Here is a 13,513-nt window from a genome sequence, read left to right on the forward strand (position 1 = left end):
GCTGAGGTAGCTGGATGGGGGTTCTGGAACTTCCGACCGCTTAAGCTCGGCCTCAGGCCCCCTTCGGGCCTAGAGCTCCCTGAGAGATCAGGGGTTGAATTTGTAGTTCCTGGCCTTCTAGGCCGTGCTTGCGGGGTTTGCCTGCTCCTCTGCCTGGCCCCAAAATCCAGCCTAAAGAACCCTCTCTGGGCCCCAGTTTCCTCAATCAAATGTCTGAGGGTGTTGCACTGGACAGCTTCTGTGACTGTCTCCCACTCCGGGCGTCACGAATTTCATGATTTTAATGTTAAGTCGCTGTTTCGGCCTGTGAAGTGAAGGAGGCCTGTGTTCAGAGTACTGAGGGGATGTCCGTGAGCAGGAAGCAGTGAACACATCTTTGAGAGGCTGCCACGCCTGAGTATCAGGATCCCTGAATTCTAGTTTTACCCCTTCCACCTACACACTGTGTGACCTTGTCTAGGTCCATTAGCCTTTCTGTGCTGCAGTTTGCTTATCTGTGTTGGATGCCTTTGATGTCCGTGCCCTAGCTGTGGAAATAAGATTCTTAACTCCCCTTTTATGGAGCCTTTACGGACCTGAAAAGCATGTTCTCCCTGCACTCTGCACATCCAGAATTTGACTAAGAGATGTCTACCGTGTTTCTTTGCAGACACCAAGCTGGCCAAGGGCATCTGGGCACTTAGGAAGGTTCCTGTGCAATGAGAAGCTCTGTCCAGAAAACTTTGTTTTATACACCTAAACCAACAGTGTAAACCACTACAAAGTGAAAAACAGGAGACCTTAATTTTTGTTGCAAAGTTTCTGTTAACTTGATGGTTTACTTTGGCCAAATCCCTTCCTCTTTCTGAACTTGAGATTTTTTTTTATCAGCCAAAGGAAGACGTTGGATTAGATCACTGGTTTTTCATCCCCTTGCCCATTCCCCCAGCACAAGTGAAGGATAAAATAATAGTTCTATAAAGCCGTGATTTTCTCAGGGAGGGAGGAGGTCCAGTTTGGAGGGTATGTGTTACATAGGCATAGACTGAAAAAAATCCGCTTGTGATTTTTAACTTTCATTTTGAGAATTAACATTTTAGATTATCTGTAAGCCTTCTTTCCCCTCTTTAAAATGTGTGATGCTGTAATTCTGATATCCTCCTTGGGTAAAGAATGTAGAGTTTTGTGTGCCTCTTTGTTTAAATGGCTGTGTGCCCAGAGGTACACTCTTTATATTTAGTCAAACAGATACTAATGCATAGTAGAGGAGAAAAAGGAACAGCTAGATTCCTGTAAGGTAGGGTGATATAGTGAAGTAAAATTGGTAGTATACTAAAATGAAATAAGGTGGTATAGTGAAATAAAATTAAAAAGGAGTTGAAGACCTGGATCCCTGCTTCACACTGGTACATTCTGCCTCTGTGACTTTGGATAAGACATCTAACGTCTCTAGGTCTCACTTTCCTTATCTGTAAAACGAAGGGTTGAACTGGATGATTTCTAGGCCTTTTTCAGCACCATAATCCTGTGGGGGTTTTTTGTTTTGTTTTGTTCGTGTGTGGTTTTTATCTGAGCAGTTTGCTGGATGTGGTGTGGTATTTCCTTAGACGAGAGGCTGTCCTAGTCAGTAGATACACTAGATAGTCTATGATGTCAGTTAAGGTCTGTGAGGGCAAATTAAGTGATATGCAAGGCTACTTTGATATGAGCAAGCTGAAACCAATAGAAACCAAAAGAAAGGCATGAGAAACTTGAAGAGCAGGAAAGCCCTTGACCAGATAGGATCATTGAGAATATTGGGAAATTTTAAGTGAGAGGTGGGTATTTTTCATGAGGATAAAAGTAATTTGAGTTTGGGATGGAAAGGAGATTTGAATTAACAAGATAGGAGGAGAACACTTTTTGGAAACAACTCTGGTTTAAGAATGTGCTTGCAACACCAAGACAAAAGTAATGCTTCCTGTGGCTAAGGTCAGCTAAGCAGGCAGCCACAGAATGACTATAATATACCTAAGGTGGCCATAGACCACTGTGTGGGAGCCTAAATTAAATGGACCATAAACCCTAATTTGTGAAGTAGGGTGTGGTCAGATGCAGTTCTATCAGAGCATCTAGAAGCCTTTCTCCAAGCACGGGGGCATTGCTCTGGAATGCCGGAAGACAGCCACGGTGGCAGAGGACTGACTTGATGATAGGATGTTTAGTGTAACCTGGGAAGTCTGTATCCCAGCCTGAACATTGACACTATTTAATCTTGGGCAAGTGATTTGTCACCTTATCCTCTCTGGTTCTGTTTGTTCATCTTAAAAATTCGGGATCACTGGATGAGCTTCGATGTCTGTGAATATGAACCCCCTGAAATCGTGTATGTATTTCTGCTTGCACGAGTCTGGAAAATAGATGTGCCACTTTCATCATATTCTCAGATGGGTTTGTGACCCACAAAAAATTGAGAACTGTGTGATTAAGTAGTCTCTCAGGTCCTCTTCAACTTTTAACATTCTAGGATTCTATGATTCTGTCATTTCTGACATTTCCTTAAGGTTCAGAGTCTGAGGGTCTAGAAGTTGCTAAGCCTATAGGTAACACCTGGTACTGCAAAGTATAGTCTTTATATATAACACTCTCCTCCTTATTTATGCAGGCATAGCTCAGAGATACTGCAGGTTTGGTTCCAGACTACTGCAATAAAGCAAGTCACAAATTTTTTGGTTTCCCTGTGTTTACAGAAGTTATATTTTACAATGTAGTATAATCTATTAAGTGTGTAACAGCATTATATCTAAACTAATGTATATGCCATAATTTTAAAGTACTTGATTTTTAAAAATGCTAACAATTAATCTGAGCCTTCAGCGAGTCATAATATTTTTGTTGATGGAAGGTCTTATCTCTGTCTTGATGGCTGCTGACTGATCAGGGTGGTGGTTGCTGAACACTAGGGTGGCTTGGCAGTTTCTTAGGACAGCAGTGAAGTTTGCCTCATTGATTGGCTCTTCCTTTTAGGAAATATTTTATTGTAGCATGCGATGTATGATAGCATTTTACTCACAGTAGAATTTCTTTCAAAATTAGACTCAATCCTCTCAAACCCTGGCGCTGCCCTATCAACTGAGTTGATGTAGTATTCTAAATCCTTTGTTGTCATTTCAATAATGTTTACAGCATCTTCACCAGAAGTAGATTTCATCTCATCAAACCACTTTCTTTGTTCATCTATAAGAACCAACCTCTCATCTGTTCAAGTTTTATCATGAGATTGCAGCAATTCAGTCATATCTTCAGGCGTCCATACGATTATAGTTCCACATCTGCAACAACTTCCTCCACTGAAGTCTTTCGTTGTTTTTTATTTCAATCCTGCTCCTTCTATAACCACAGAAGTCTTGAATTCCTCAGAGTCATCCATGAGGACTGGATTCCAAACTCTTGTTAATGTTGATCTTTTGACCTCCTCCCATGAGTCACAGGCGTTCTTAATAGCTTCTATTAAGCTATTAATATATCCTTTCCACAAGATTTTGATTTAGTTTGCCCATATCCATCAGAGGAATCACAGTCTATAGCAGCTATAGCCTTAGGAAATTTCTTCCTTTTTTATTTTTTTGAGACAGAATCTAGCTCTGTTACCAGGCTCGAGTGCAGTGGTGCGATCTTCGCTCACTGCAACCACTGACACCCTGGTTCAAGCAATTCTCCTGCCTCAGCCTCCCGAGTAGCTGGGATTACAGGCACGTGCCACCACGCCCAGCTAATTTTTGTATTTTTAGTAGAGATGGGGTTTCACTATGTTGGCCAGACTGGTCTCAAACTCCTGACCTTGTAATCCGCCTGCCTCGGCCTCCCAAAGTGCTGGGATTATAGGTGTGAGCCACCGCGCCCAGCCAGGAAATTTGTTTCTTAAATAATATGATTTGAAAGTTGAAAGTTCTTGATCTATTAGCTGCAGAATGGATATTGTGTTAGCAGGCATGGAAACAATATTAATCTCCTTGTATATCTCTAAGGGACCTCTTAGATGACTAGGTCCATTGTCAATGAACAGTAAGATTTTGAAAGGAAACTTTTCTGAGGAGTAGATCTTAGTAGAAGTCTTAAAGTATTTAGTATGCTATGCTGTAAACAGATGTGCTGTCATCCAGGCTTTGTTGTTCCTTTTGTAGAGCACAGGCAGAGTAGATTTAACATCATTCTGAAGGGCCCTACGATTTTCAGAATGGTTAGTAAGCATTGGCTTCAACTTCATGTCACCAGCTGCATTCTCTAACAAGATAATCAGCCTGTCCTTTGAAATTAGGCATTTACTTCTCCCTAGCAGTGAAAATCTGATATGGAATATTATTCCAATGGAAGGCTGTACATACTGAAAATCTGTTGTGTAACGTAGCTCCTTTCCGCCGTTATCAAAGGTCGATCTTTTGGATAACTTGCAGCTTCTCCATCAACATTTGCTGCTCCACCTTGTGCTTTTCTGTTGTGGAGACAACTTCTTTCCATAAGCTCATGAACCACCCTCTGCTAGCTTTCAACTTTTCTTCTAAAGCTTCCTCACCTCTCTCGGCCTTCATGGAATTGTGGAGACCTAGGGCCTTACTCTGAATTAGGCTTTGGCTTAGGGAATGTGGCTGGTTTGAACTTCTATCCTTACAACTCAGACATTCTGTATATCAGCAATAGGCTGTCTTGCTTTCTTATCATTTGTTTATTCACTGGAGTAACACTTGTAGTTTTCTCAAGAACGTTTTCTTTGTGTTCACAACTTAGCTAATGTTTGGCACAAGAAGCCTAGGTTTTGGTCTGTCTTGGCTTTCAACATGACTTCCTCACTAAGGTTAGTCATTTCTTGCTTTTGATTTAAAGTGAGAGATGTTCAACTCTTCCTTTCACTTGAGCACTTAGAGGCCATTGTAGAGTTCTTAATTGGTCTAATTCAATATCGTTGTGTCTCAGGAAATAGGGAGGCCTAAGGAGAGGGACAGAGATAGGAGAACAGCTAGCCAGTGGAGCAGTTAGAACGACACCATATTTATCAGTCAAGTTTGCCATCTTATATAGCATGGTTTGTGGTACCTCCAAAACAATTAAAGTAGTAACATCAAAAATCACTGATCATAGATCACCATAACACATATAATAATAATGAAAGGAGAATTACCAAAATGTGACACAGAGACATGAAGTGAGCACGTGCTGCTGGAAAAAGGCACCAATAAACTTGCTTGACACAGTGTTTCCACAAACCTTCAATTTGTGAAAGACACATTATCTTTGAAGCCCAATAAAGTGAAACACAATTAAGGTATACCTGTACTCACCTGTCCCTCATGCTCCATGACTTCTCGGCAAGACTCCCTCCAACTCATCTTTCTCTAATGCCAGTAACTGGACTTTCCCCTCCTTTACTCTTTTTTTAACCTGCTACTGCTTTGTACCTTCTCTGCCTTGTTGAGTTTCTCAAGTGAATTGAAGGCAGGGTGTTTAGTAGCAAGTGGTATTTTGGAGGTAGGAGTGAGAAAAGAACACAAGACTAGTGATGGCAATTTTCTCCTCACTTGATTTGGTTCCTCTTCCAACTAAAAAGCGAATAAGAGAAAGGGTGCACATTAAAAAGGGATACCAGCCGGGCATACTGACTCACGCCTGTAATGCCAGTACTTGGGGAGGCCGAGACGGGCAGATCACTTGAGGTCAGGAGTTTGATAGCAGTCTGGCCAACATGGTGAAACCCCGTCTCTACTAAAAATACAAAAATTAGCCGAATGTGGTGGTACATGCGTGTAGTCCCAGCTACTCGGGAGGCTGAGGTGGAAGAATTGCTTCAACCCAGGAGGCGGAGGTTGCAGTGAGCCAAGATCGCGCCATTGCACTCCAGCCTGGGTGACACAGCGAGACTCCGTCTCTCGAAAAAGAAAAAAAAAATGATAGCATCACCACTTACTTGGGAGTTTGTGTGAATTTCATGTTTTCTTTCTCATATAGGGAAACCAGGCCCCTATTCATCAGTACCTGAGATGAAATGTTCAGCATAGCCCAGCTGGGTATTTCACTTAAATGAAGATGAAGCCAACTTTAGCTGAAGCAACTTTATTGTCCTTTATCAATTATCAAGACTGAGTAAGGATGGGGGAAAATAAAATTTGTTGACTGAGGAAGCTTTTTATCTCCTGAACATTTTCAGACATCTACTTGAACTTGAGAGGACTGGTAGATTTCTCCTGGCTGTAAGTCCTGTCAGCCTCCTATATATAAGATAAAGATCTTTTCCTTTACCCTAGTGTTCATCTCCACAAGTCCCTTCCCCAAGATAGACTTAGGGCAGGGGTGTCACTATTCCACCTGCCAAGTAAGAACTAAAAGACCTAAGTCTTCAATTCTAGCCATGATATGAATCGTTTCATCTAAAATTTTGTCAGTCCTGCTAATTTAAAATGTAGGCTTTTTGCTAGTTAGTGTTAAAGGATACTGTAGGTTAAGGTTTTTGTCAGCTTCCTGGAGATCTAACCTCAGTGTAATATTGTATAACATCTCTGTGAGTAAATATTTTTTAATTCTCAATAAGTGGAGTTTTATAAATGCAATGATGTTTAAGGTTCTGGGTATTTAGTCTAAAAATTCAAGTATAATTTGTGCACTAAGGCTACTAAATCTAATTCACACAAAAGCACTACATTGTAAAATCCTAAGGAACAATCAAAGGTGGAATCAGCAGAGGAAGATGTTATTAGGTGGTGTGAATTTGATGAAGAAAAAGGAGGAAGAAGGGATTAAAAAAAAAAGAAAAACACTTTTTATTAAAGGAATAAAGAATCAAGAGCATGATCTCCATGAAGAATTGTCAGGATTCTTAAAGCTGAATACGTGCTAAATTATAACAACTGGAGGATTAGTCTGAGCATCTAGGTAATTTGTGGGTGGATTAGTCTTTGCTGGTTAATAGTCGTGTTGAGGCTTTTACATGCTACAGAGTAGCTGTTATATGTGTCACTGGAGTAAAATCTGATTGCATTATTGTCTGGGCTATAAGTTTGTTGCTGAGATCATTGAATGCTGTGGTAGCAAACGCCCCATAGGAGCATGAAATGGTTTTTAGAAGCAGCCTTGAACCTATGGGATGTATATGGAATAATGGAAAGACTGATGGATATTCATACGTTAGATATTTGAGGGTATATTGTGAGCAAGGACTTGTTATCACCTAGAGGCAAGATTTTTTAGCAGAAACATGACTAATAAATCACTACACAAACTGCTATGGAAGCATATGTTAAGTCCCACAGGGAGCTCAAATGAAGGCGTGAGTAGGGGAAGCTTTTACGGAGGACTTACGTTTAAGCTAGATTTTTACAGGCAGTTTTCTAGGCAAAGCAGGGAAGAGAAGGACATTTCCAATCAGAGTTAAAAGCATATTAGGAATGAAACACCAATGGTTGTTTGGGGGAACGAAGAAGATACTGGTCTGCTAGAGTGAGTATACTGAGAGCAAGTGGTAAGGATTGGAAGAAGATAAGACTGGAACATCTGGTGTTTTTAGATTAGATTGGAAATATTTTATCCTCTGAACCAGGATTTCTTGTAGGCCGATTGTTTTGTTTTGTTTGGCAATGTATATTGTACTTCTTAAAAACAATCTGAAAATGTCAAATGATGGCGAATAATATGAAATGAAAAGTAAAAGTTCTTTTCTGCTTTCCTAAACCTCTGTTACCACTCCTCAAAGGTTACCAGTTAATGTTTTGTTGTCATCTTTCATAAAATGTTGTACGCAGACACAGTATATTTGTCTTTTTTATCATACTTTTTAAAAAAAAGTTTTAGGGGGGTAATCTTTTTAATTTTTAAAATTATGTTGTTGTTAGAATCATACTTTAGATGTAGTCTATGTTTTGCTTTTTTCACTTAGCACTATAAATCAGAGGGCTGTTTTAAAAAGATAACTGCAGCTTCAGTGTGGAGTATACCATAGTAAGCATTTATTCAGTAAATTACTTATGGCAGGCATAGTGTCTGCTAAGCTTTTCCTCGACCCTGAGGATACAGTGATGGGTATCATTTAGGAAGCCATTTCAGTAGCGCACATGAATGTTATTAACTCCCAAAACTAATGGGAGTGGATGTAAGAACTGTACTGAGATAAAATTGATAAGAATAGCCAATCAGTTGTCTGTGGGAAATGAGAAATCAGAATATATTTAGGATGATTTCAAGGTTTATAATTCAGGAATTTAGTAAAACACATTAGGAAAATAGGTATGTTTATTTGCATATATCTGTGTATTTTGTTTTGGGAAGGGGGAGGGTTCGTGATATGAAGCGTTCATTTTGGACATAATGTTTTTGGAGGATGTTCAAGTTATTGACGTGAAAATTTCTGATAAGCAGAGGAAATAAAGTTCAGAGCTCAGGAGAGGTAAGAAGTAGAGTTGGAAATTTTTTTCTTTTTTTGCTTTTCTTTGTGTGTGTGTGTGTGTGTATATATATACACATATATATATATATATATATATATTTGTAGTAGCTAAATCCTTGCGAATGGGTACAATTGGCCATGGAGAAGAGGGCTCGAGGATGAATTAGCAAAGGAGACTGAGCAGTGGTCATAGAGGAACCACAAGGATGGAGAATGTCACTTTGGGAGCCAGAGGATGAGATGGTTTCAAAGGAGTGGTCAGCAGTGTCCCATAATACAAATGGGTCAGATGGGGAAGCACTGGAAAGAGGCTATTGGATTTGTTGACTACATGTTCAGTGTAACCTCAGAGGTTTCAGGAGCTATCATAAGATGGAAAAATTCATTTGGAGCAGGCAGGGCAGTAAACAAGAAAAGGTGTGCAGTAATATAATCAGAAGCAGGTGAGTTTATTTATAGCTTTTCTTTTAGCTTGGGCAGTTCTGAGTATGCACTTTATTTTTCCAGAGGCCTGTTAGCCAAAATGTGATGGACAACGTAGGAGTAAGCTTCTGAGAACTTAAGATACATGTCACAAATTCAGGGTAGCATAGCCCATATACCTACTTTTTGCAGAATTTTTTAGGCTCACACTATGAGGTACCTGTTGATGCCAGTCCACACACATTGATTTGTCTATTTTCTCAGGCCATACTGGTTAGAAACAACAAATGAGGGAGTGTGTGTGTGTGTGTTTGGGGTATGAAAGGCAAGCATGCTGACAGCCTCAAGAAGTAAATAGCACATAACCTTTCAGTGAGGGAAGAAGAGACTGGAACACACACACACAGGCACAAGAAATGATGAAGATTTACTTAGCCTAGTAGTGTGTCCATTTACTGCTGAGGCAAAAGAACCCCAGGAACTGCATGTACTTAAAGTACCCTCTGCCCACCAGGTGCCTTTCTTCTACTGAGATGCCTGAATGCTTGGGTTCTTGAAGTGTATCGCTCTTCTCTCATTTTTAAGATCCCTTAGGAGTTTCCTATCACATTGAGGATTAAGACCCCTGCTAGCAGTTCAGCCTCATCTTATTCCCTTTTTATCACCCTCTGTACCCTAATACCTTTGGTTTTATTTCAGTTCCTTAAAAGAGCCAAGCTCCTTTGCAGAATCCAGCACATGCCTGTGTAGCTCCAAGAATGCTTTTCTTCTTTCCTACTTTTTGCAGTGTTAATTCATGCTCTCCCTTCAGTTATCGGCTCAATTGTCTTTTCCTTAGGAGAATCATTAGTGGCTCTGGCCCGTTTGTTATATGAGGCTTTAGAACTGTGTTTACTGTCTTTGTAGCAGTTACCTCCTTGTGTAATTCTGAGCTCATTTGTGTGGTTATTTGATTATGTATCTCCACTTGCCTCTGGGCTCTTTGTTTACATTGGCCCAGAGTATACAAGTGGTATTCAAAATAAATGTGCCAAGGCATATTTAAATGAATGTGAATGCACCTCTTTTCGGTTGTCATCCTGTGCCTCCTCCATCTACAAAGCCATTAATGTTAAAGAGACCAGTATTTCCTATAAACTTTCCTTATTAAAATTCCTGGACAATTTGACAGTCAAGGTGTTAACTCCACATGCCGATCAATAGAACAAAAAACCATCTGGGTGCTCATGCAACCCATTTTCTCTCTGCTTTCACTCTCCGTTCCTCCCCTCTCCCCTATTTTCTCTGTTTTCGTCCTTCTCTAAAGCTTATTTTAAAAACAAAATGTGCATGTGATACAAAAGTGAAATACCATCTCAATATTCACAAGAGAGGGAGAAGGGATGTTGCATTCTTTCTCTGAAATTGTATATAAGCTTGTGTTTATTTTTTAGGAGTTCTCTGGTTTTTATCAGATTCACAAAGGGGTCCATGACTAATCTAATCCCTGACTTTATAGGTGAGAGAATGAAGAATTTTAAAGATTGTTGCAAGTTTATAGAAGTAATTTGGGGGCAGAATCAAGATTAGAACCCAAGAATGTCCTCTAGTTTCTACTATGTTAGAAGCAGTCCTAGAACCACAAGCTCCTGGAGCTGGAAGAGGTTTTGATTCCTCATTTAATGATCACATGTTACATATGAAGAAATAGATACTTAGAGAAATTGAGTGAATAAGCTAAGAAGCAACAGTACAAATTAAAACACAGTACTCATGATTCCTGGATTTTTGCTCATTCTAAATAATGCACATTTACATTATCTTCAGAAGTTGATTCTCCACTCATCTTCAGAAAAAGATGTTCTGTGCTTTTTGCACAGAACAAATTAATGTTTTTATTAATTTGAATGTGATATGTACCATTATGATACCTTTGCCTGTGTGTGTTTGAGAATAAACATTGTTTAACCTGTGTTTTAATAGGGGGTGTGTTTTTTTAGACTACTTCATTCTCTGTTTGCTTTTCAGGTACTTTGAACTCAAGTAAACAAAAAGGAAGATTTTCTCTTTGATACTGGAGACTGCACAACAATGGGGCCACGAAAGAAAAGTGTGAAAACATGTATCATGAATAATGAAATTCCAGAAGAAATGACAGCAGATGAAACAAAGGACTATATGAATCAACTTTCACATGAAGTACTTTGCCATATTTTTAGGTAAGATTGTGTTTGGTTGACTTACCTACCTGGAATGGATAAGAGCAAACCCTGAGGCAGTGCTGTCTAATGTGGTAGCTGCCAGCTACATGCAGCATTTACATTTCAATTAAGTAAAAATTTAAAATTTAGTTCGTCAGTTGCATGGGTACATTTCAAGTGCTTAGTAGCCATATGTGGCTAGTGGACACAGTGTATAGGACAACAGAGTAATATTTCTTTTGTCACAGATAGTTCTGTTGGACAGCCTTTCTCTAGACTGTTAACATTTCTAGACTTCTTGGAATTTTTATTGACTAATAGATTTGTTGACTTTTGTTACTGCATTATAACAGCACTATGTGTGTACACTGCACAATATAAGGCAGTGTTTCTGACTTTTTCTGACTACAACCTTCAGTGAGAAACGTACGTGTAAGTGATTGTAACAAAGTTTTCTGAAATAATACCCATCATAACTAAATGCAGTGCATACATTAAAGTTGTTTTATGAGCACAACACAAAAAGACTTCTAAAAAAATTATATTTTTACCCAAACTGCATTATAACAACTTTTTTTTTTTTTGAAGGAAAACTGTCATTCTAGTTTCCACTGCTCTCTTCTTTCAATTATTGTCCTTATGTCTATAATTCAAATAAACAAATTCTAACATACTTTGTCTCTGAAATTAGAGATCTGAGTTTGAATCCTGGGTTCATTATTTGCTAGCTCAAGACTAATAATAGACATAGTGGCAGTATTATTAGGATTCAGTGAGATAATGCATTAAACACTTAGCACACTGAAAGCATAAATGCTTGGTAAATGTTAATGGTTATTCTGCCTCTTTTCATATTGCTACATGGTCTTCATAATTTTTTTTTTTACTGCTTACTATTCTATAGAATGTATAAATAACATGGTACTTATCATTTCCCTTGTCTGACATCTAGATTGGTTTCAGTTTTTCTGTTTTCTGCAATTGTAGTTGGAATTAACTTCTCTAAGCATCTGGATTTTCCATTATTTTAGGTTGTTTACCTATGAAAAATTTCTTTATTTGAAGTTCTTAAGAATGTTTTGAATTTCTGTAAATGAATATTTGCAGATTATGAACTTTTAAAATAGCAAGAACAGTTATTTTAGGAGATCCTAGGCACTGTATTTTTTTTTCTAATATAAATGTGTATGTCATTATTTCCTGCAGTTTGTTATTGTGTGACACATTGTAGTTTTTGCTAGTTCAGTTCTGTCTGGGATTAGAAGACCAAATTAAAAATGGTAGTTTTTTTTTTTAACAAAACAAAATGATATTAACTTTCATCTGGCAGAAAAAAAGTCTGTCAGAATAGCCAAAAATTTTCAGAAAAAGAGTCTTACAACTACTAGATGTTCAATTACATTCTAAAATGTTTTGGAAAAGAAAGCCAGACAGTTGGGTAAAGGAGACAAACATAGGCTCCATTCAAATACATGTGGAGATCTAGTTTATGACAAGGTTGTATTCACATCAGTGAGGAAAAGCTGGGTGGACTATTCAGCAACGATGTCTCAACCTACAAACCATTTGGTGAAAAAAATAAAAGCGCATTTTTATCTCATGTCTTACAGCTAAATTCAAAGTGGATCAGTGAATTAAACAATAAATCCTTCAGAATTCTTTAAGAAAGCATAGGTAAAATTGCATCTAGGGATAAAGTTGGATAATGCTAGGAAAAAATTGGACCATGTATTATATATGTATATTTTTTTGAGACAGAGTCTCACTCTGGCTGGAGTGCAGGGTATGATCATGGCTCACTGCAACCTTGAACTCCTGGGCTTAAGCTATCCTTTTGCCTTAGGGGCACACACCACTGTGCTTGGCTAATTTTTTTTATTTTTTCATAGAGTCGGGATCTTGATTTGTTGCCTAGATTGGTCTTAACTTCTGGCCTCAAGCAATCCTCCCATTTTGGCCTCCCAAAGTGCTGGAATTACATGCATAAGCCACCACACCTGGCCATTGGACCATAATCTAAACTGAAAATAGATCAGATAACGTTGTGCAGTTCAAACAGAATATTCAAATGGAAGGGGTGGAATCAAGTCAAGATATAATGGTGGTTACAATGAAGAAAACAGAGCATTTCACAGCATGTAGAAAGAACCATGAACTTAGTTCTTGAACTTCATGTATTTATTCTGAAAACAAACTAAATTTTGTTTCATTTTTAGTCTTCCAAAATTTTGATTTGAGGACTCACTGTGGTGGTGTAGTAACTACTTAACATGTCTTCATAAAACAAGAAAAACTATGGCTTTCCTTACAAGAAACCTAATCTTTGCTGTCCCTGCTATGCTCTCTTTTCTAAAGTGTTATATTTGATCTGTCTTCAGAACTCTAGTCCTTTGACTATGTAACTATGAAGAAAAAACATGTTACTTCTTAGGGAAAATATGATGTAAAATAATCTTGATTTTGTGATTATTCATCTGTTTGTATTTAAAGGGAGTATAAATCTAACCTAGGCAAATACGTTGGA

General features: G+C 38.5%; 1 protein-coding gene across 4 annotated transcripts in view; it reads left to right on the forward strand.

Moving 5' to 3' along the window:
- The window catches only part of FBXO38 (F-box protein 38), a 58,743-nt gene that overhangs the window by 154 nt on the left and 45,076 nt on the right, over positions 1-13,513 (forward strand). For all 4 annotated transcript variants that reach the window (XM_005558189.4, XM_015452108.3, XM_005558193.4 and 1 more), the window contains exon 2: positions 10,817-11,007. In XM_005558189.4, the coding sequence (XP_005558246.1) occupies positions 10,880-11,007 (128 nt within the window). In that variant the 5' untranslated portion in view covers positions 10,817-10,879. The remainder of the gene's footprint in view (positions 1-10,816; positions 11,008-13,513) is intronic.

This window comes from Macaca fascicularis, chromosome 6 (assembly GCF_037993035.2).
Source record: "Macaca fascicularis isolate 582-1 chromosome 6, T2T-MFA8v1.1".
In the NCBI taxonomy this organism is placed as follows: Eukaryota; Metazoa; Chordata; class Mammalia; order Primates; family Cercopithecidae; genus Macaca; species Macaca fascicularis.